This window comes from Alosa sapidissima, chromosome 10 (assembly GCF_018492685.1).
Source record: "Alosa sapidissima isolate fAloSap1 chromosome 10, fAloSap1.pri, whole genome shotgun sequence".
In the NCBI taxonomy this organism is placed as follows: Eukaryota; Metazoa; Chordata; class Actinopteri; order Clupeiformes; family Clupeidae; genus Alosa; species Alosa sapidissima.
Window position 1 is genome coordinate 33,101,262 of NC_055966.1, and position 24,735 is coordinate 33,125,996.

The 24,735-nt window shown below is 44.0% G+C and overlaps 2 protein-coding genes across 2 annotated transcripts; one reads left to right on the forward strand and one right to left on the reverse strand.

Moving 5' to 3' along the window:
- Positions 1-10,701: 10,701 nt before the first annotated feature.
- LOC121720239 (E3 ubiquitin-protein ligase NEURL3-like) lies at positions 10,702-14,028 on the reverse strand. Its single transcript, XM_042106232.1, has 4 exons — positions 13,902-14,028; positions 11,542-12,045; positions 11,258-11,434; positions 10,702-11,150 (listed from the first exon to the last, which is right to left on the reverse strand). The coding sequence occupies exons 1-4, from the start codon at positions 13,915-13,917 to the stop codon at positions 11,002-11,004; spliced, it is 846 nt and encodes a 281-aa protein (XP_041962166.1). The 5' UTR covers positions 13,918-14,028; the 3' UTR covers positions 10,702-11,001.
- Positions 14,029-23,327: 9,299 nt separating this feature from the next.
- Positions 23,328-24,578, forward strand: mrpl17 (mitochondrial ribosomal protein L17). The gene is made up of 3 exons (XM_042106271.1): positions 23,328-23,716; positions 23,967-24,035; positions 24,183-24,578. The coding sequence occupies exons 1-3, from the start codon at positions 23,543-23,545 to the stop codon at positions 24,435-24,437; spliced, it is 498 nt and encodes a 165-aa protein (XP_041962205.1). The 5' UTR covers positions 23,328-23,542; the 3' UTR covers positions 24,438-24,578.
- Positions 24,579-24,735: the final 157 nt, after the last annotated feature.

Genomic DNA, 24,735 nt, shown 5'->3' on the forward strand with positions numbered 1-24,735 from the left:
AGGACTCTAGTCAAGGACAGAGACAATGCACCTGCGAGGAGGAGAAAATCCCACATTAACTGTAGTTCATATCCTTATCCCAGGGGGCTAAATGTCTATATGCTGAAACAATGGTGAAAATGGCATATTAAAATAACACATTTTTATATTTAAATATATATATAGCAGATAAACTAGCAGATACAAATATATGCGCAGATAAAACTATTTGTGTGAATACAAATGTCTGAAGCATTTGGTTTTCTTTTGTTTATTTTTCTAGAGCCTAAAGGAATTGTGTTTCAGGGCCCCAGTTTTGCCAAAAATGATTTTTTTCTTGCTTTTTATTTTGCCCTGATTTTCTGCTCACTCCCACACTAATCATGTGCCACAGCTGTCATGAGCCCTCTCACTCCACCGGGTTACCACCTTAAGTGGTTTCCATTATCTTCCACTCTGCTCACCACTCTCTCTCTACTCAGCCTAACTAGCTCCACCTGTCCCTGCTCTGCTCTGCTCTAATTACTCTGCCAGCTGCGCTGCATTACCCACTAACCTCTCCCAGTATTTAAAGCCCTGTCTTTCAGCTCTCCTTTGTCAGATCGTCTGCAAAGCTCACACCCGGAACCTGTTTGCTCGCGCTTCTGGCTCACGCTTGTTTTGTGACCCCGGACCTGCCTGAATCTTGGATTCTCTTCTGCCCCAGAAAACCAGACCTGCTTTCTGCCGTAACGACTCCTGACTACTCTTCGATCCCGGTAACTCTGACCAGCCTTCTGCCTTGCTACTACGAATTTGGATCTCCCTTGAACTGTACTTCTGCCTCGTTTCATTCGCCCTGTTGTGTCTGTGTTCCCCCCCCAGGACTTCCGGACCACCCACCACCGGCGTCATAGGACGCATCGGTGCCACTGGGGGGGACACAGTCACAGCACATTGGACGGAACCCCTGTATCCCTGTTATTCCCCTGGAATAACCCCTGGAGCCTTCACTCACTCCCTACTTCCCTTTTCCCTGAAGTTTAATAAACTTTCTGGTGTGACGCAATTGTGGTCCTCTGGTCGTCTGTCTGAACCGTGACAGTACGATCTGACCATCATGGACTCAGCGCACACTTCCCCCGACATGGAAACCGACGAACCTGAGCAACCCACCGCCATGCAACGCCTGGAACACACTGAGAGAGGGCTAGCCCGCATGAGCGGCGACATCGCCTCCCTGCTTCAGGTCGGCCACCAACAGCATCAGCAGTTCCAGCAGCAGTTCCAGCAGCAGCAACAGCTCGCCATGATCATCCAACTCCTCACCAACCTTACCCCAGCCACTCCGCCCACCGGCCCAGTTCCAGGCAGTCTGCCCACCAGCCCTGCCCCCGAGTTACCTGCCCCGGTCATTGCAGCCGCTGCTCCGGAACCCAAGATTGGAAACCCCGAGCGGTTCAACGGCGATTCAACCCAGGTCCGGCCATTCCTGACTAGCTGCCGACTTCAGTTCTCCTTGCAGCCAAGGACCTTCGCCACGGAAGGGGCTAAAGTTGGGTATGCCATCACTCACCTGACGGGCCGAGCTCGACTCTGGGGAACAGCGGAGTTCGAACGTCAAACCCCCGCATGTGCAACCTTCGACCTGTTTGCTGAGGAGATGCTGAAGGTGTTTGACCTGGATTCACCAACCGCAGAGGCGTCTCGTGAACTGTTCAGTATTCGGCAAGGCAGACGTACAGTCGCAGACCATTCCATCGACTTCCGAACCCTGGCAAGACGAAGTTCTTGGAACACACCATCGTTGGTGGACGCGTTCTTCCATAGCTTGGCCGACTATATCAAGGACGAGTTGGTCTCCCATGAACTGCCTTCCACTCTCGATGAAGCCATCGCACTGACTGTCCGGATCGACAGAAGGATACAGACCCGTAGTCGTGAGAGGGGGCGCCAAGGTCCACCAACTACCGGCATTCGGGGAGATCCGACTGGGCTCCTGTCATCTACTGCCACTCACCCAAGTCAGCTTGACCAGTCTGAGCCCATGGAGATTGGGCGAGCCTCTCTCACTCCTGCAGAGCGCCAGCGCCGCTTCACCTCAAACCTCTGCCTCTATTGTGGAGGTGATGGACATCGTGTGGTAACCTGCCCTTTAAAAAGCCGAAGCTCACCGGGCATAGGGGGAGTCCGGTTGAGCTCAATGACCATCCAGTCCTCCGACCGCAAACCCCTGCTGCAAGTTCACCTCCGCCTCTCTGACTCAACTCACACCCTGGCTGCTCTGGTGGATTCTGGCGCCGAAGCCAACATAATGGACATCAAGCTGGCACGCCAACTGGGACTGGAGAACCACCGTTTGACACCTCCTATTCCTGCCCGGGCACTGGACGGACACTTACTCGGATCGGTCACTCATGTCACGGCCCCGGTCTCGATGGGTCTGTCCGGAAACCATCAAGAAACTATCCAGTTTCACCTGCTCCCCTCTCCAGGCCAACCCCTCATCCTGGGTTACCCATGGCTCCGCCGGCACAACCCTCAGCTCGACTGGGTGACCGGGGTGATCAGGGAGTGGGGAGAGGACTGCCACCGAACCTGCCTGCTTGCTGCCGCACTACCCCCTCGGCCAATACCCACTAACTCCGCTCCTGACCTCTCCAATGTCCCAGAATGCTACCATGGTCTCAGAGAAGTGTTTAACAAAGCAAGAGCCACATCTCTGCCCCCTCACCGACCGTACGACTGTGCCATCGACCTCCTCCCTGGAACAGCCCCTCCAAAGGGCCGTCTTTATTCGTTGTCTGCTCCTGAAAGAAAGTCCATGGAGGACTACATCAACGACTCTCTGTCCGCAGGATTAATCCGTCCATCTTCATCTCCTGCTGGTGCTGGCTTCTTCTTTGTGGGGAAGAAGGACGGATCTCTTCGCCCCTGCATCGACTACAGGGGACTCAACGACATCACAGTGAAGAACCGTTACCCTCTGCCTCTGCTCACCTCTGCCTTTGAGTTGCTCCAGGGAGCCACTGTTTTTACCAAGTTGGATCTCAGAAACGCTTACCACCTAGTGCGGATCCGGGAGGGAGATGAATGGAAAACCGCATTCAATACACCAACAGGCCACTACGAGTATCTGGTTATGCCTTTTGGCCTCACCAATGCTCCTGCTGTGTTCCAGGCTCTAGTGAATGATGTGCTGCGGGACATGTTAAACAAGTTTGTCTTCGTTTACCTGGATGACATCTTAATCTACTCCAGAAACCTGTCTGAACACACCCGCCATGTCCAGCAAGTCCTTCATCGTCTCCTGGAGAATTCCCTCTACGCCAAGGCAGAGAAATGTGAGTTTCACGTCAAGACAGTGGCCTTCCTGGGGTACATAGTGGCAGAGGGAAGTATCCAAATGGATCCTGCCAAAATATCAGCAGTCACTTCATGGCCAGTTCCGGAGAACAGAAAGAAGCTGCAACAGTTTCTGGGGTTTGCTAACTTCTATAGAAAGTTTATCCGGAACTACAGTACCATTGCTGCCCCTCTCACTGCTCTAACCAGCACCAAGCAACCCTTCACCTGGACCCCAGCAGCCGACAAAGCCTTCAGTACCCTCAAGGTAAGGTTCACCTCCGCTCCCATCCTCCAGATGCCTGATGTGGACCGGCAATTCATTGTGGAGGTGGACGCCTCGGATGTGGGAATTGGTGCTGTGATTTCTCAGTGGGCTGCGGAGGATAGGAAGCTCCATCCCTGTGCCTTTTTCTCACGTCGGTTGTCCCCCTCTGAGTGCAATTACGACATAGGGAACCGAGAGCTGCTGGCTGTGAAGCTTGCCTTGGAGGAGTGGCGTCACTGGCTGGAGGGGTCCACCATTCCATTTCTCGTTTGGACCGATCATAAGAACTTGGAGTACATCCGCACGGCCAAACGGTTGAACTCCAGGCAGTCCCGCTGGGCCCTGTTCTTCACCAGGTTTAATTTCACTCTGTCATACCGGCCTGGATCACGCAACACCAAGCCAGACGCCCTCTCCCGTCAATTCCAGAAGGATGACACCCCCTCCAAGGATCCTGTGTCGATTCTGCCAAGTCCCTGCATCGTAGCAGCTCTGACCTGGGCTGTTGAGGAACAGGTGCTGGAAGCTCTCCGTAACCAGCCAGGTCCCAGCGCTTGCCCAGCTGACCGCCTTTTTGTCCCCGAAAACCTGAGGTCCCAGGTCATTCAGTGGGGACATGACTCCCGCCTAGCTTGTCACCCTGGCTCCACCCGCACTTACAACCTGCTCGCCCAGAGGTTCTGGTGGCCCTCTCTGAGAAGGGATGTACGGGAATTCGTCCAAGCCTGCCCCATCTGCAACCAACACAAGTCGTCCTGCCAGCCCCCAGCCGGATTGCTGCAGCCCCTGCCTGTGCCCAGACGTCCCTGGTCTCACATCGCCCTTGACTTTGTCACGGGGCTGCCCCCTTCAAGTGGCATGACCGTCATTCTCACCATAGTTGACCGATTCAGCAAGATGGCACACTTCGTTCCCCTCCCCAAGCTCCCAACCGCCAAGGAGACCGCCCAGGTGGTCCTGGAACACGTCTTCCGGATCCACGGACTGCCAAAGGATGTAGTTTCTGACCGTGGCCCACAATTCTCCTCCGCCTTTTGGAAGGAGTTCTGTCACCTGCTGGGAGCCACAGTCAGTCTGACTTCCGGATTCCATCCCCAATCCAATGGGCAGTCAGAGCGGGCAAATCAGGAGCTCGAGAAGGCACTGCGATGCATGACCTCACGCAACCCCCACTCCTGGTCGCAGCAATTGACATGGGTGGAGTACGCACACAATTCTCTGACCTGCTCTGCCATCGGTATGTCCCCCTTCCAATGTGTTTATGGATACCAGCCTCCTCTATTTGCCAGCCAGGAAGGGGAGGTTACTTGCCCATCTGCTCTTGCTTTTGCCCGTCGATGTCGCCGCACCTGGTCACAAGCCCGAGCCACACTCCTCAGATCCGTTGCCAGCTACACTACCGGGGCCAACCGTCGGAGAATTCCTGCTCCCACCTACCATGTTGGTCAAAGGGTGTGGTTGTCATCGAGGAACCTGCCACTCAGGGTGGAGTCGCAAAAGCTGGCACCTCGGTTCCTTGGCCCATTCCCTATCATAAGAGTGATTAGCCCAACTGCTGTCCGGCTCCAACTGCCTAATTCCATGAGGGTGCACCCCACTTTCCATGTGTCTAAGATTAAGCCCATTCATGAGAGTCCGCTGGTCCCTGCTGCGCCTTCTCCTCCTCCACGGCTCGTCGATGGTGGTCTAGTTTACACTGTCCGCCGCCTGCTTCGGTCCAGACGGAGGGGTAGGGGTCTCCAGTACCTCATTGACTGGGAGGGCTATGGACCTGAGGAAAGGACCTGGGTGCCGGCTAGTCGGATTGTGGATCGGACTCTCATCACCGCCTTCCACCAACGGCATCCTGATCAACCTGCAATCCGTAGGGGCCGCCCCAGAGGGGTCCCTAACCGTCCTGCCCGCCCAGCTTCCCGTCCTGTGCCTGACCCTGTCTCGGGACCTGTCCCATCTCCCGACCACGATGGGGATGAGGATTCCTCCGAGGATGAGGACGTTCACTCGGACCGTTCGGAGGAGTTCTAGCCCTCCTCCGGCTCCCCTCCTCCCGCCCGGCGTGGTGTTGCTCTTGGGACTTCTGGGGCCGTCCCTTGGGGGGGGGGTTCTGTCATGAGCCCTCTCACTCCACCGGGTTACCACCTTAAGTGGTTTCCATTATCTTCCACTCTGCTCACCACTCTCTCTCTACTCAGCCTAACTAGCTCCACCTGTCCCTGCTCTGCTCTGCTCTAATTACTCTGCCAGCTGCGCTGCATTACCCACTAACCTCTCCCAGTATTTAAAGCCCTGTCTTTCAGCTCTCCTTTGTCAGATCGTCTGCAAAGCTCACACCCGGAACCTGTTTGCTCGCGCTTCTGGCTCACGCTTGTTTTGTGACCCCGGACCTGCCTGAATCTTGGATTCTCTTCTGCCCCAGAAAACCAGACCTGCTTTCTGCCGTAACGACTCCTGACTACTCTTCGATCCCGGTAACTCTGACCAGCCTTCTGCCTTGCTACTACGAATTTGGATCTCCCTTGAACTGTACTTCTGCCTCGTTTCATTCGCCCTGTTGTGTCTGTGTTCCCCCCCCAGGACTTCCGGACCACCCACCACCGGCGTCATAGGACGCATCGGTGCCACTGGGGGGGACACAGTCACAGCACATTGGACGGAACCCCTGTATCCCTGTTATTCCCCTGGAATAACCCCTGGAGCCTTCACTCACTCCCTACTTCCCTTTTCCCTGAAGTTTAATAAACTTTCTGGTGTGACGCAATTGTGGTCCTCTGGTCGTCTGTCTGAACCGTGACAACAGCAGACATATCACAGCATTGCAAGTACATTCTTGCAGATACAGTGCATATCATTTGGTTTTGTTTTTATCAGGAGAGGGTACAATTTTAAGTTTCACTTTTGGTCATCAAAGAGCATCAAAGGCAGTTGATAAACTTAGCTTACACTCACTGAGATGAAGTTTTAACCATGCACGTGACATCACGTGGCATGCTATTTTTAGGCTTTAGGAATAGCCTATGTGGCTATTTACACCCAGGTGTATATGTTGATGGTTTACAGTTTATGGTTCTTTCTTAGCAGACGATTTTGGTCAAAAGGATAACATGGCATAGCAGAGACATGCATCGATAATAACCGGCTTACCCTACAGTACACATATTGCACATGCATATCTTCTTTATGTGATATGTGTCAATGTGTGATCGGACTGGCCTTGCGGCGATGGAATCTACAGGAGACTGTTGATGTTTCAAAAAGGCAGCGATTTATTTTACCTTGGCAGCAGGTAACGCCAGTCAGGAGACAATAATCTTATTCAATCAAAGGACTCACTTCTGGCATTCAAAGTGTTAGGTCTTACTAGGTGCCATCGGTATCCATATTCCCACCAGAGAATTTAACCGCCCAAACCATGGCACAGTTCAACAATTAATCATCTATACATTCTGTATATCAAGATCCACAACTACACTCAATACAAGAAAACAAACAGTTCCATCACAAGGCAATTATATTACATTATTCAATAACACAATACATAGCATAAATTACAGGAAGCCCCAAACATCTCTCTTATCCTACGCACTTGACCTCTATTCATCTAAGACGTCACACCCAACAAACTTTAAATGTCCCTTGTGACTCTCCACCGGGTCCTTTTACAGCAGAAATGTATCATATAAACTAATTGCATGTTGTATAATGAAACAGAAATGTATAATCATGATGAAACAGAGATGTATATTCTCTGCATGGTGTAAGGTGTACTTATCATAGTCATGAATGATTTATGAGTAATCAGCAATTTATAAAAAAAAAGGTTTCAGTGAAATCAATTGGGTCTTTCTAGAAACAACTGATTTTGGGAAGAGGGATGTGGTGAAGTTTCCTGCAAGATAAGAAAGCAGCTACCCCACCCAGCTTCAAAACCAGGTGTATACGCTACCACATACTGTAGGGAACGGCAAGTATAGACCATTTTAAGGGGCACCTCTTGTTGCCCTCTCTGAGTCTGCCAGTGATATAGAACCTTGCATAACTGCCTAATAGTGTGATTTGCCCCATAGCAAATTTTGGCAAAACTGGGGTCCTGAAACGCAAATGCTTTAGGCTCTAGAATAATAAACAAAAGAAAACCAAATGCTTCAGACATTTGTATTAAGACAAATAGTTTGTACAGATATTTTTATCTGCTATCTAGTGTGTCTATATATTAAAATATTGTATTTTAATATGCCATTTGGTTTCAGCCTTCAAATATGTTACAGGACTGTATATAGTTTGAGATGTTTCATTTGCCCCCTCTGGGATAAGGATACAGAACTACAGTTAATGTGGGATTTTCTCCTCCTCGCAGGTGCATTGTCTCTGTCCTTGAGTAGAGTCCTGATTCACAGTACCTGTTCTTCCACTCAGGCTCTTACATGTAGGAATGATCTTTTCTTATAAGTGCAATTTGGAAAAGTTTGATTGACAGCTCTTGCTGCAGGGACTGCGATGGTTTCCAGGAATACACATGGTAAGCCAAGCAGGGTAAAGTATGGCCTGATTTCTCTTAGTGCAAAGCAGGAACACCGGACGACAGACGCAACATAGTTAGAGAAGGTTAGCTTGACATCAATCATGACACCATACTGTAGTTTGTTACAACCTTGGTCGGAGCGAGAGAGAAGCAGTCAGTTTTGATGATGATGTTGTGAATGTGATGTGTGGTTTGTTTGACTGGAAGAATTTCCTTGAATTTCCCCTTGGGGATCAATAAAGTATCTATCTATCTATCTATCTATCTAAGACGAGCAGTTTGGTCTTAGAGAGGTTTAGTTAGGGTCCCTCCGTCAAATAACACGGGTTATGCTAAGTGATATGTCATAACAGGGCCCTTCAACCATATACTGTACCATGAGTTATGTTATTCACCCCTGATTTCTGAATGGGCCCCCTTAGTAAAATAACACAGGTTACATTATGTGTGATAACCATGCTTTGTAATTGGCATCTTTTTCAGAAGTCATAATTTAAGGGGTTATTTTCCCCCAGGAGCCCAGTTGCTCATAATCTGTCCGTGCTTTGGAACACTGTCATTTAGGGGGAGCATAGTGGACACTCCATAATGGCTCCCTTTTCCAATGGAAGAGCACACATATGGGGAACGGCAACTATAGGCCATTTTAAGGGGCACCTGCCCTCTCTGAGTTCACCAGTGATACAGAACCTTGCATAACTGCCTAGTAGTGTGATTTGCCCCATAGCAAGGGCAGTCATTGTATTGTTGGATAAACTACCAAAATAAACTACCAGAGTAAAGGGCCGTTCACACCAAGAACGAGAACTATAATGATAACAACAAACAAAAATATTGTTCTACAGTAGCTAATATGAATGATGACATGCACACATAAACTATAACTGTGATGACATGAAGATCGATATCATTGGGGATCACTTTCAGAGCGATTTCAGACCCACAATAAAAAGCTGACGCCCAATCAGAATGTATCAAAGTTTAGCCATCACATTCATCAGCACAAGGAGAGATTATCCTTATCGGTCATTGTGGATGCTTTTATTGTTATGCTTATCGTTATCTTATTGTTGCTGGTGTGAACGGCCCTTAGTAAGAAGAGTGGGGAAAATTATACAAAAGCACAGCTGAACTGCAAACTATTTTTTCCACCAGTTATTTTATTGTTATGCGTATCGTTATCTGTATACAGTAGTTGTTGTTCCTGAAGTGATTTTATATCAATTCATTATAAAAAAAATTATTTTTTTTTCTAGTTTGACTATCGCTCTAAAATTAACTTTAGAGAAAAGGGAGGTGAAAGGAGATTTAGATGAAACAGATGACTGCAAGAATGCTGAATGAATCTTTCAGCATTAGAGTATTAAAGTATTCTAATCAGTTAGGGTATTGCTGAATGATTGTAACCCGTGGTTAGCCAAGTTATTATCTGTTTTACCATATACTATAAAATATACTGTAAAAGTGATACTGGATCATGAGCACGTGTCTTGGTTTCATTTTCATCACGTTTCATCACGTGTCGTATCACTTAGTCTGCAACTGGGCTCCTGGAAAAAAAACGTTGAAAAATAACCCCTTAAATGCTGGTGAGTTTCGTGAGTAGCTGATTGTCGTTTAAATGGTGCTGGGTGGCTCACTCTGTCATCTGAGCAGCGACACATGGACAGTATGAGTCTGTTCCCAAATCTGGACATGAAACTGAATATGAGTATTACACAGTAAAGGCTTTTTCAGTGATGTGACTGAATATAGTGTAGGATGAAAATAAAGTAGGAGTCAAACGCAAAAAGAAGAGTTTTTTTCAGACTTTTTTCATCTTTCTTTTGGGTGTGTTGTTCCATGCAAATGCGAAAATGTATGTAGATAAAAGTAATTTTCACTACAAGAATTGTTGGTAACACTTTACTTGACAGTATTGACATACTGTAAGAGTGACATGACACTGTCATGAACACATGACACATGAACCCTAACCCAAAACCTTAGTAAAGTGTAACCGAATTGTTTATGTCATGTTATGAAACTGCCCACTTGCTGCCCACTGCATATGCTGGCAGATTGCTGGCTAATATTATGAGGTGGTTTATGTTAATAAGCCTACGCCTATATCATAGTAGCTACATTGCAATATTAACAATGTAATGATGCGACTTCCGAGAAAGCTCTTGCCAGTGGCAAGACCTACAAATCAGGTAAGTATTTACAAGTCAGATAAGATAAGACGTATTACTTGGTTATGTTTATAGTAGTCTATGCTTTTCTTTCGTTTTATACATTTCTTAAAAAAACTGTCGCTGTGATTTTCATAAAAATTGGTAGAAGGTTGTATCATGTGCTAATGAGCAACTCGTTCAAATTTGGAGCAAATGCAAAATCATGGAATAGAAAAATCCTGGTTAAAACAAAAAGGCTTGAAATATTTCACTTTATATGTAATACATCTAGATCATATGAAAGTTTCACTTTTTGAAATAAATTACGGGGAGAAATGGATTGTCAGAGCATTCACACTGCTAACAGAAATAAAAAATCTCTGTATTTGCATCTTTGTATTGGCCTCTCTGTCTCATTTTCTGTCTCTCTGAACAACCATAGCCCAAGGGACATATTTTGTATGTCATGATTTATTCATTAAATAAATATATCCACAGATATAGACTATCACAAATTACATATTATTCACATATTATTTACAAGTAATGAAATAGGATATTTACAAAGTAACAGTTCACACTTGAAAACACTTCTTCCTCAAGGGAGTCCTGAAAATGCTGTACAATGAAACAACATGCATTACTGCTTGAGGTATGGTGGGGTATGCTATTATCTTCCAAATGTGCCTGGACTGAAATCAGTCAATGTCCTTATGGGTTTTTGTGTAAGTTGGCAGCTCCACATTCAGAAAATTCTAGATAATCTGCCGACACAGTGGACATGTGCCGAACTCTGCAAACACCCTGTTAGCACAGGGGAGGCACAGGCAGCGATGTCCACAGCGGAGGGCCAGACAAGCTTCACGGTCCAGACACACCGCACACAAGTCCTCCTGCCTGCACCCTGGAACATGAAAGAGGAGCTATGTTAGACCAATGCCTGATTCATGGTTTGTATAGTGTACTAGAAAAGCATACAAGTTGCTGCCTGTTGAATGATTTGATACCAACCCAATGTCAAAGAACTGGCATTGTTGCTTTGGGCCTCTTGATGCTGTTTCTTCTTCTTTTGAGTCACCTCAATCCTTTTCTTTAACTCAGGTGGATTATCTTCATATCCACATTTAAATGTGCTACGAGGTATGGGGCAGGATTTTTTAATAACCAGAGAAGTTCGCCTGACAGAACCTGGAAAGTAGAGACATAACTAAGATCAATCAATGACAGTTAGAAACACTGGTTTCAATTGGTCCATAGGGAAGAAATGGCATCAATATACATGTTCATCAACTCACCAAGTAAAAGCACCGTAGTTGACTGGCCGTAGACATCAATAATAGCCCAGAGAGGCCGAGAGAGGTCCAAATCAGTCTGATTACAGTCGAATGTTCCAGTGGATGTCTTGTAACACAGATTTCCAGTCGGATCCATCCAGAAGGTGATCATGGTACCAGGTGGGCAGTACCTCTGAGGCACTTGCATAACCCCGTATCCAAGCTTGTCTGTGAGGTCGGGAATGGCCATGGGTGGAAGTGGTCCAGCGGCAGGGCGTACATTAGTGAAGCCGATTCGCACACCGCCATCCCAGGCTAGAAGACTGCGCTCCACCCGGAACTGGACCTTCTCCCTGGGCTTCACTGGGCGACTGCTGAACACCAGGCCGTCCCTGAAGGTCTCCAAGTCTCTCGAGGCCCTGCAGGTCCCATGGCTGAGGGTGATCTTCTTACCCACGGCCCCAGGGTGGAAGGTCAGAGGACCCAGGCAGGTGAGTCCACAGACATGGGGGTCCTTGGTCGTTTCTAGTCATTGAGAAAAAAAAAATATTAGATAAGAGATGACAATTCCCAAAGCTCTCTTACCACTGAGACCCAAATCAAGCAACAGTATGTTGGCAACAAAAACAGGTAAAGTCCTACTCCTACTAACCTAAATGGTTTAGTTTTGATTGTAATGTCATCAGGTGTGTCCTGACCTTATCTTAACCTTTTGCTGTGTAGGAACTGGAGATAATTTTTCCTTTGATACTATTCTGCTCTAGCTCTGTGGTGTGAGCCTGTGTTGTCTAAACAGTTCCCTGTTGTTTGCTCCCTATCCCAAACACTCTTCTGTTGCCACTATCAAGCTTCCAATCACATTGGCCAAGAAAATGTTATATGTAACCATGTAAGGTGATCATGTAACCTTTACAATCTAATAACTCTGATTTATAATGCTCCCTCCTCAAAAATCACAATTAAATTTGAGATCAAGGTTGAATTAAACTGCACTTGGTTACAAAAGAGGCCGAACAAGAGAATGTGTCTTCATGCATGCCTCATTGCATAAGTATTTTTTTGGGGAAATCCAGTCACTATTACTGTAAGCTGTCAAACCTGATGGCTACCGTTTGAACTACCTTTTCACAATCTGGCAATGGTTACTGGCCTTGGGCCAGAGGAAACTTCAATGATACAACAGTCACTGCCTCAACAGACATGGGGGGTCATTGGCCCATGCTGCTTGATGAGAAAAAACAATAATTTCAAAGAAAATCAAATGAGAGATGAGCATGAAACTCTGTTGCAACTGATTAAAGAAAAACAACAATATCTTAGCAGCAAATAAAGGGTCTTCCAACTGATTAGTTTTGTCTGTACTGTATGTAATGTCATCAAGTGTGTATCTCTCTCCCTCCTTATCAAAGCTGTTGTTGTGGGGACCTGGAGATATTCTAGTCTGGGTTTTCCCATGCTCCTTACGCGCGCAATTTTATTCACGCTGCTAGGCAGCCTGGATTCCATGGACTTCGTTTTCACCTCAACGAAGGAACCAATCACAGAATGGAGGGAGGGCAGCAAGACGATGACGACACACCAAAGCCATTATGAGCTATGTACAGACGCATTTGATAGACATTCTTAGCGCCCAATCAACAGCTTTGGGCATTCACAAACCACATTTCAAAGACGAGAAAATTAATGTCTAGTTCCCAGACCCCATCTCAATGAGATGAGGTCTGACGTTAGCCAGAGATATTCTGGTCTTTCCATATATTCTTCTCTGCTCAGAAACACTGTGTTGTCAGCCCTTGCACCGTTTTGTCAACATGTCCAATTGTCCATATGTCCGATCACATTGGCTAAAAGGGGTTACATCATGTAACATATCTATGAGCCCTGACCCTGTGTACTCTCTCCTCAGATGTTTACATTTGAAATTAAACTTCAATGGAATTTCATCATCTAAATACTGTTAATGTACATCAGTTTAAAACACAAAGAATTATTCTGTGTTATTTTACAATACTATTATTTGAGAAATCCACTGATTAGTTGCCATTCCCCATTTCTACTTTAGTGAAACACACAGCACACACACAGTGAGGTGAAGCACACACTAATCCCGGCACAGTGAGCTGCCTGCATCAACAGCGGCGCTCGGGGAGCAGTGAGGGGTTAGGTGCCTTGCTCAAGGGCACTTCAGCCGCTTTCTACTGGTCGGGGTTTGAACCGGCAACCCTCCAGTTACAGGTCCGAAGTGCTAACCAGTAGGCCACGGCTGCCAAATCTTATCACCTGTGCAAATCAACTGCAGAGCTGGTTTGAGTCACGAGATTGACTGCAGTTTAAATGGTGCTGGGTGGCTCACTTTTTCAAAGAAAAGTACAAATTCTTACCTTTAGGCCTACCCATGGTCTTCTCTTATCCAGTATGCCATAAAATACTTGAAGTCATCTGAGATTGTTTCAGACCCAAAGACGCGTTTGAGATCATGTGCTTTTTATTTCTGTTTCTGAGTGAGTGCCAGTGGCTGTGTGGAGTACAGTTTGTAAACATAATATTTGTGGGAGAGGCTGGGAGGGACTGTTGAGAGATGTGATTCGTCCAGAAGTAAACCTTTTGCATGTCTAGTTTTTTTTTACTTCATGTCTCCCAGTGTTCTAATAAGTATAAGTAAGTATAAGTATAAGTATATATACTCTGTTGATTGAATTTGTATTGTATTACTTAAACCAAAACTATGTCTTTTAAAGTAGTAAAATTGCATTTTTGCATTGACAACAAATCAATCATCTAGATAGACTCAATCTTCAGGAAATGTACCAATAGTACATATACTGTAAAGTACTTTGTGAGATTGCAACTCAGATCACAAAACTCCTACAAACTTAGACATTTAAACTAGTGTGACAAACAACATGTGTGGTTGAGTCTAAGACAATGATTTATCTATAGACAGAGCTATACTCTGTTACTGTACTGTAGATGATAGCACCAGACTCAGTGAAATGCTACAAAGCATGGGGGGTATATAAACCCGTCATATCACCTGTGCAAATCAACTGCAGAGCTGGTTTGAGTCACGAGATTGACTGCAGTTTAAATCGTGCTGGGTGGCTCACTCTGTCATCTGAGCAGCCACACATGGACAAGACGAGTCTGTTCCCAATACATGAAACTGAACATGAGTATTGAAGTTTTTTCAAAGATGTAACTGAATCTGGTCAAGCATTAAATCTTCACGTTAACATTTGATCCTCCTGATTGCATTGAAAACTAGGATCCAACCACAAAAAGCAGACAGACATTTTTTTTATTTTTCAACTTTCTTTTGGGTGCTCCATGCAAGGTCTTACAAATGCAAAAATCTGTATATAGTTATCCTTTACCAACCCCATGACCAGGGATGTCACTTGAAAGACAGGGGGGACTTGTGCATGCATAGAGCGTGCCAAAAAAATAATCTCACCTTAAAAGGGCTTCAATGAATTTGTAGCTACACTTTGAGGCCTAGGCTATTTTCAGTGTAATTTTTCTTTTAAGATCATTGTAAGGGCCATCTGTTATACTAGGTTATATAGTTTTCAAGACAGCAAAGGCTCCCATATCTAAGAAAGTATGATGTGATCATGCTTGTAATAATAATATATAATACAAAATGCTAAATTATTTCTATAGTTATTTTTTGAGAGGGGTTACAGCACGTCATCACTGTGATTTAAAAATACACATGTGCACCAACATTGTGATGATCATGAGACTTCTGAGAAAGCTCTTGCCAGTGGCATGACCTGCAAATCAGGTAAATATTTACCTTAGGTCAATGATAAGATAAGATTCATTATTTCTGCCGCATAGGTTATGTTTTAAGGTTTGTTTTTTTAGAAAAACTGTCACTCAACAATGTCCGTTTCACATCACATTTGGAGATAGGGCATTTATCTTGGCAGTCTGCATTTTCCGAGTGCCATCCTAGTTGCTGATATAATCAGAAACAGAACAAAACAGTAGCAGAGTGGTAATCGGAAGAATCAGTGATCTTTAAAAAATATTTTTTAAAAGGATTTTGCTGTTTGTGTTCTTGGCTGTGCACTCCAACATCCTGGACTGTGCAATCACAGGCCCTCACTCTCACTCCCCATGGCCCTTCCCCTTAGCCCTGGAGTAATGTGGTAACAACCATGATGACCTGACATTATGAGATACATATGAGATGGGTACAGACTGCTGAAGATTTAACATGAGTGGCCGCAACAAAGTGCTCTAAGTGATTTTGGGGAACGTCACATACAAACAAAACATAGAGCTAGCTCGCTACTCCATCCCCCTCCCTCCCGTGCAATTGAAACTCTCCTAAACACGCAACTCGGTAATTGGTTGTTTTTGTTGCCGTTTTTGGAGTCTGGACTGACCACAGAGACCGCATTTTTTTTAATGGAGTTTACAAACGGAAGTTCGGGAGGAGCGTGACGGAATTTGCCACGCCTCCTTCTTTAATCAGTCGGGTTATTTATTTGCAGTCTACCTGTCACAGCATCGGTGTTACTCCACTTTCATTGGATAGTCGACAAAATAAAGTGAAGTGCAAGTGGACCTGTACCGTAAGGCTTCTACAGAGAATGTCTAATAAGGGGAGAACTGCCGCGGGCCATCCTATATCATTGAAATGTATAGTCTGGAATCGAAACATTCACCTCGCTTAATCCAAGGGGCGGGCAGAGAATTGTCTTTCAAACTGCCTAGGCATGCAATAGGCCAGCGCTACGACCATATCCGTATCCGGTCAGCAAAGCGGCAAATACATCCTTCTTCGAAAGGAATTACTTAAGTGCATTGTGTTGCTCAACTTTCAAAGAAAAGCACAAGTCCAACTCCTCCAAAGTTGACGCCAACGCCGATTCAAACAACCGCTCTTCGTTAGTCATAGCCACCTTCCTTGTTGTTCACCGTCACAGGACTGTCATTATCCTGTTAAGCCCGCCTTAAGACTCTCTAACAAAAAAGAGCGCTATGATTGGATGAAGTCCACGGCGTCAGCCAATAGAAATCCCTATGGTTTGATACTAGACGTACAGGCTGAGCAAATTAATTTGCCGCCGCTAGGGTGCGTCTAGATTTCTAGGCTAGAGAACTGCCACTCTCGGAAAACTTCCGGTTTCTGAACTGGTTGCAGTTCCTTCTGTGGTTCCACATGAGGGCGCTCGTCCACGAGTGCAGAATGCATGGAGGTCTATGGATATGTACCCCTCAAAATCCACTTTTCTCGGGATATAATTTTTTTTCAAGTAATTTGAGTATTGTATCCGAAAGGGGAGGCAAAGAAAATACACTTGGTTGAGTATTATATTTTTTAAAGTCACTTAATTGTTCTTAAAAGCCTTTCAAATGTGTCAATGACGTCATTCATTAGCACAATGCTAGCGTGTTATGTGCAACAACGACCCAACCTGTAAGAAATCAAAAGGACATACTCGTTCATTTAACTTTTGACCTATAACCCATGTTGAAGTTATACAAACTACAATCAAATCTGAGATTTGTCAACGACAATCAGGTGAAAGAGACAATTTTAGCCGTCTAGCTCCATTGACTCCCATTCATTCTGCACTCATGGCGATCGCCCCCAGTGGAACTCTGGTGGAACTGCATCCAAAATTCGGTACAATGGGACTTAATACCAAAGATTGTTAAGGCGGAGCAAGATACTTCGTCGTAGTTCATGTCTATGGGCGCGAAATGGGGATCGAATCCTGTCTGCATAAAGAGGCATGTCGATGACGTATTGACGAGTGTACGTTGCAACCGGCCAACAGCTAGCCTGGCTAGCGCCACCACTTCTCAATGAGACGTGGTCTGGAAACCAAACGTTCATTTTCTCGTATTTGAAAAAAATGGGTGCCACGGATGTCTATCAAATGCGTCTGTGCATAGCTCATCATCGTCTTGCTTTCCCCCCGTTCTGTGATTGGTTCCCTATCTCAGGCGAAAATTTGCTCCATGGTCTCCAGGCTGCCTTAGCAGCGTGAATCAAATCGCGCGCAAGGCAGCATGGGAACACCCAGGCTAGCCAACAGCAGCTGCATAAATAACCGGCGCACACCTGATATAAGGTCGATTTTCTCCAGACTGGAATGCTCAAAAATGCTAAAAATGTACCTGAAATGTTCAGAAGGGTTTGAGGATCATGAAAACGTGCCCGAAATTCACATTCCTAACTCTATAGAACCAAGACCTTAGCATATGTGGTGAAATTCTGAGCTATGCCCATAGACTTCAATGGAGCAGTCGCTGCCTCTGCTCTGCATAAAGGGGGATTTTGACCCCCCCCTCGTGCGATCCGGGTTCCCGGGAGTGGCTCCTGATGAAATATCTTGCTCCGCCTTAACAATCTTTGTTAATACGGAGTGGCAAGGCTCTCCGTAGACGGGCTCTGGCCTCTACATACTCAACGCACCCGACCGGTAGCGCGACAATGTGACGTCAAAATAACGTAGATCTCTTTTGGCCGGGTAGCACACGGTAGGCACCACTCTATTTTTTTCAGCTGAGCGTGACAAACCGGAAACCGGAAGATGAGACGAGAGTTGCAACACATGGAATTAAGAGGAAAGAATAGAAACGATTTATTTTCAAACGATATCTACTAAGACCTGAACAAAATCTCTTTCCACTTCAGGAAATTACACAAACTCAGCCAGCTGCTAGCTAGCTAGCCAGCTAACTAAACTGTTTAAATTATTACAATTTCCCTCGGGATGACTAAAGTATCTATCTATCCATCTATCTATATATCTATCTACCTGTGCACGCACCTTGGAAACTAGATGATAATTATGATGGTAGTTGTCTGAAGTCTGAATTTCCATCACAGAGGCTAGCTAGTGTTTCTTACTGCAGCTTCTTCTACTGTGTAACGTACATGTAGTTAGCGTTAGTCTTTTCTTATTGGGACATTAGAGGTGGGTGAAGCACTCTGGAAAGTACAATACAGTGAAGTATGCACTGTGACTGCATGCCAAACCAATAAGCCTGCCTCTGTGGTGTCACATTGAAGGTTTGGTATCATGCCACATAGTATACGATTATATATAATCTCCAAGCTGGTTGTTTGTTGCAAACAGGTTCGTCGTCTTTCTGCTCCAATGCTTCCAGACGACACATTTTGAAACAAGACTTGTAAACACCTCGGGGAATATAGGACTTTCGGTTTACACACGTGTTTACAGTACACAATGACCTTGACGGGACATACACTCTTAAAACTAATGTGTTATCCCTATGTGGACACAGAAATGTGTTAAAAAACAATACAAGTTGTGTTGTTTTCAACTCAAGTTGTGTTATTTTCAACACATGTTGTGTAAGAAATAAAAAAGGAAATAACAAACCTTGTTGTCACTATCTGGACACAGAGATGTGTTAAAAACAATGCAAGTTGTGTTGTTTTCAACACATTCGTTTTAAGAGTGTACAGTCATTAAAATGTGACTTTGTCTTGCATAGGGCCTATTGACTTGCTATCACATCATAAACAGCACACCCATAAACACATCGTAATAAGTGTAGTGTGTTGTAGTGTAATGATAAATTAAAAAAACTCCTTTCTCCCTCAGCTGTTTAGCCTATTCATCTGATCTGTCATCTGACTTTTTTAATGTAACACAATCCAAATGGTGCAAACTTTTTGTTGCATTCGCAGCTAAATTGCAGCTTTTGTTCAGCTTGTATGTAGTCCATTCCACCAGTGTCTTGCATTGCTTTTAGTTTTGTTTTTCTTGCAAAGTTGACACACTCTGCAACTCTGGTGCTGTAAATCCTGTTGGCTTGATTTCCCAGAAAATATTTTTATTCCTATTCAGATATGTGTGTTGATATGTGTCAAGTAGGTCAAGCATGTGTGCATGTCTTTATGTCATGTATGTATGTTTCCATGTGTCTGACAGCATGTCTATAACTGTGTTTTTGTTTTATTGTGCCAATTCATCCAGGAGAGGAAAGGAAAAGAAATAAACAAGTTCCTGAGACTTTACTTTGAAGTTGTTGCTATATTTCCAGAAAGATTTCAATAACTGATCCAAACCGACGGCGCAACAGATAATAATATATCCACTTCAAAAAAGCAGCACATTTTTACATTCAGAGCTCATGTCAGCATCAGCAGATCAATGCAATGTAGTGGGTTTTATTGCCATATAAATGTAGCAACCTTTGTTTGAATCTGATTAAATGTTTGTTAAAGACAAACAGCTGTAGACTCATATTAAGACCCATAGACCATTAGACACAGTAAGAATGACTTTCTGTTTCATTTCGACTACATAGGTAGGTGTTGAAAACACATTTCAAATCATGACCTTAGAAGAATTATGCACCACACAATTTGTCTTCCACATAAATCTAATAATTGATGTAGAATTTAACAAAAGTAAATAATACACATCCAGTAGCCATTGTTTTTTTTTTTTTTTGTAAATGTGAAAAAAGGGTTTGATTTTAAGAGAATTCCTCCATGCACATATTTTCAAAACAGATGGATGGATTATGGATATTATATTATTATATATGGATATTGTGGTTGTGGATATTGCTCAGAGAGTTATTTGTTGCTCCTGCTATTAAGTTATTAGCCTAAGTAAGGGATAATGTATAGAACGCCTGTCATTATGGGGAAAATAAGTCCCGACAGGGCGAACCGGACCCCGACGCGCCAGCGGAGGGGTCTTGTTTCGTCCTGAAGGGACTTATATATACATAGTAAAAATGAGGGACTTGAATATACATAGTAAAAATGAGTTTCCAGAAGATTGGAAGATACAGTAGGTTCAATGTCTATACTAAAAACAAATAACTGGATTTTCTTGATTTTCTTGTGTACATCGGTTGCACATGAATGAAATGTCTAGAATTAGTCCAGCATTTATCTTTCGGTTTACAAACTTGATTCATGCTGTGATTAGCCAATTTGATAAAGTACTTCAAATAAAATTGTTTAGGTTTAGTTTACATCCACATTCTGGTCTAACCATAACCTTCATTTGCCGTTCAGTACTTGCTTCACATTGATCTTACATGATTCTGTTGGATAAATCCATTGTTGTGGCAAAACATGTCAGTTACACGTAATAACATTGTGCTTGAGAAAAAAAACATGAGTTTGATTAATTTCATGTTTTGTGGTTTAGTAACTGTGACTTTTTGATCAGTCATTGTACCCGGGTCATGTGACCCTCTACTTGTAGGTGATAATGTGAGGTTTAGGGAGCGGACCTGAAAAAGCAGGCAAGCAAAAGGCATTGTTTGCTCTCAACAATAAGACCATGTGTAAAATATTCCAGTGTGTGATTACTTTGACCCACCAGCAGCACGACCTGTAGCTGTTGCTCTGAGTTGTATCATTGTTAAGCTTTGTCAAAGTATTGTATTTAGGCCTACTGAACCATAAAGTAGGCCTAAATTATTTTAAAAAAAATTAGGGTTTCATGGAGGTGAACTGTTCTGCAAAACCATTCAAAATCTTTTTTTGTCCAAAATGCCAAAAAGTAGGATAAAATAAAAGCAAACATGAGAATCTGCCTAGGCATCTGGAAAATTATATTTAATTTGAGAGATTGGCCTGTGAAATTTCACCAGTTGGCCTAGGCCTACAGTGGATAATTTTAAATGAAAAATTCAGTTGCAGAAACAATGCCGTAGTTTATCCACATCCACAGAACTCTAGAGAGTATGCCTAGGCCAGGCCAGGCAGTTTCCAGTGGGACTTCTGAGTGATCCTTCTTTGTACATTCATAGGCATGCTCATTGCTCATTGTTGAGTCTTATCACACATGACATGAACATAAACATCAGTGTTGAGGAATAGGCAACAGTAAACACTCAGTCAGTTCAGTAGCCTATCAGGCTGATGAATGATCTTGTTGTTAGTTTGTCTGTGTAATAAATGGTAGAAGCATGCTGAAAAACGCTTGTTTGGAGGAGGAGTTAACAAGAACAATTTCTCGAATGCTGTGATGATCACATCAGGATCTTGGCAAAACCCCCATACACGTGACAGTAAGTTAATATCGAATGGAATTTTTCAACACTGGGAATTTGTTCTGGTGGCACACACATCGTCCAAAGCAAGTTTATAATTATTTTTTAGGATGTGGGACACACAGCAGCGTTGGTTAAAGGGAATCATGAACAAAATATGTGACACAGGAACAGATATGGCGAACAATACAAATGGAATGTTCATGTAATAACACTATCAATCCAATGTGTGTCTCAACTGTAGGCCTACCCCGCTGACCACCTCACACATTTCTCTATATTTTGTAACGACCTTACATGACACAGTGCCATGGAATATGCCAGTGTTTAGGGCACAGAATAATGTTTGTAATGATACCAGATACGTTTAAAAAAACATAAGTGTAATGAGCTACTCACTGTCAAATGTATGGTGAAGTGAAATTCTTACTTTGGAAAAAAAAACATTTGCCGATATCCTTGGATGGGAGATACCTGTGTCGTTCAAATTTTCCATGATCAAAGAAGTCACATACGCATAGCATAGCAAAAATCACAACTTGTGCACGAAAGATAAGGTGTCTCAACTGTACACATGTCTCAACTGTACCCAAGACTCCATGCTCAGTTGCACCCTGGAGCTGAGCCTATGATGTGCTACCTTTCCCTGTTCCCAATATTTAGAAAGGGACAAAGATGCTAACTTCTTAGACAGAATACAGCAGCAACCATAAGAAAAATATAATTCAAAAGAAAATATGAAAGTCAAACGTATAGGCCTACTGTCAACACAGATTTGACAGAAAAGTGTGGGTCTCGTGTGCGTGAATCGCGAATCAGCTCCCACAGCGACATCTGCAGGCTATATGGCTATGACACTCAAACAACTGAAAAACTCAATAAAAAAGCTCCTTTATCGCTAATTGTTTATGGTTGAATTTCCCATTGTCCTGCCTTGGCCGGCTTCTCAACAGAAACATCTGGAAAGAACCCGTTTAGTTTTTGTTTCCACATACAACTTACTGTAACATGTTGGGAATTACCCAAGTAGTTGCAACAGGTCCTAAAATAGTCAGAACATTCCTTCTGTCCTTCTTTCTCCTTCTCTCTAGCGCTCTAGAGCTGGTGCATTCTCTCTCTCTCTCTCTCTCTCTCTCTCTCTCTGTCTCTCTCTCTCTCTCTCTCTCTCTCTCTCTCTCTCTCTCTCTCTCTCACCAAAACAGAGGCAACACATGTTTTGCAGATATTTGTGTTTTTGTCAAGTAGATATCTCAATCATACAGATAGTTTTTTGGCAACTTTGTGTAGTATGTGTCAGGACTGTTCTATTTGTTTCCTCTAATTTTAGCATTCATGCACTGTGACTGATTGTCATACCTGAAGAAGTTCCTAGACTTAGACTTCCCTATCATGTTGCTGTCACTGGAATTGCCATTGTCATTGCAGGTCCCATGTTATTTTCAATAATTGGGCTTCCCAGTAGAGCTGTGTAGCCTTTTTTTACTTATTCGGTTCACTTAAAAAAAGAATAAGGTTAATAAGTCTCATGGTGACCTTTAGTAGTTAGTAGTAATTAAATTGGTAGTAATTTTGTTTTTGTTTTATCACCCTATGTAGGCTATACTAGATGCCTGCACATGAATATTAGCTTATAAAATGGGTAAGTTGTGTGGACATATATTATATTATATTATATTATATTATATTATATTATATTATATTATATTATATAAGATGTGTAATCGTGGGTTAGCCTATACATGATGACTATATCGAAGGCGGAACGGTTATTAAGGGAATACTCGTTCAGTCGGATTTATATTACAACCGGACAGACAATGTCAAAGAAGACCTCGCATGTTATGACATTCGATGTTTATGTACTTACAAATGTGTCCTACATAGCTTGACGTTACAATTCTTATTTCATTTTATTATTTAATGTATTAATATCCACGAGTAAGTGTTATAGTTAAGTGGGTGCGTTCTTCAAACTAGTAGCTTAAAACGTCAGCTAGCTTGGAAGATGCGACTAACTCTACGAGCCCTGATATCTCATGGCCGTGTGGCCCGTAAAATGGGTCTGGGACCCGAGTCTCGGATCAACATGCTCAGGAACATTTTGACAGGACTGGTTCGGCATGAGAGAATAGAGACCACGTGGGCACGGGCAGATGAAGTCCAGTTCTACGCCGAGAAAGTAAGCATCTTGGTAGTAGGCCTAGGCTAACGTTTGCTGACATACCAAGGGTTTGAAACTTAACATTAGCCTATGTCTAGCCTACTGTCTAGTAAATAAATTGCCTAATAGACTAAAGTAGGTCTACTGTTTGCATTTACCAATGTCTTGTAGTGTATTATGATGGGATGGGCTGTACTTGTAAAGCAACGTCAAGTGTTCATGAATCCATGTTAGCCTAATACTAGATCTGTTTTTTTATTCACCTTAGCTGATAGACTATGCGAAGAGAGGAGACACGGATGAGAAAGCGATGCAAATGGCCAACTTCTGGCTCACGGTATGTTCAGTAGTGTTCACTTCAATGACCTAGTCAAACTGTGAAGCCTGCTTGGCTCGTAGGCTATTTAAATTGACCTCAGACGTGTAAATGCGTTGAAAACCCCTTATGTTGTGGCATTTTGTTATATTTCCTCCACATTCACAGGAAAAGGATTTGCTCCCCAAGCTTTTCAAAGTTCTAGCACCGAGGTTTGAGAACCAGAGCAAAGCTTACACATACATGGCACGGCTGCCCAACAGGGAGAACTTGGATCGCGCCGCCATGGCTGTGCTGGAGTACAAGGGCAACCCGTTCCCTCCACTCTTCCCTGCCAAACGGGAAAACGAACTGACTCTGATCAACCAGCTGCTGAAGGGCTACAGGGAGGAGCGGGCACAGCTTAGTGGCAGTAAACCCTGAGCTGCCACATAGCTGGGGTGTGAAAGTAGCTCAAAGAACAGTCTAAAGTTATCCTCAACAAGAGATTTTTTTGTTTGTTTGTATGGGATGATCTACAGTGTTGCATTCATTTTTGAAGATTATTAAACGAGAACAAGAACATCATTGGCACTTAATGACGCATCCCAAAGTGAAATATTGAGAATGATGTAATTTATTGTATGTTATGTCCACTTCCTGGATGGCCCATGAGAGGGCACAATTTCCACAGACACAACACATGCCTCTTATTCTTGTTCTCAAGAGACCTGATGGAAGC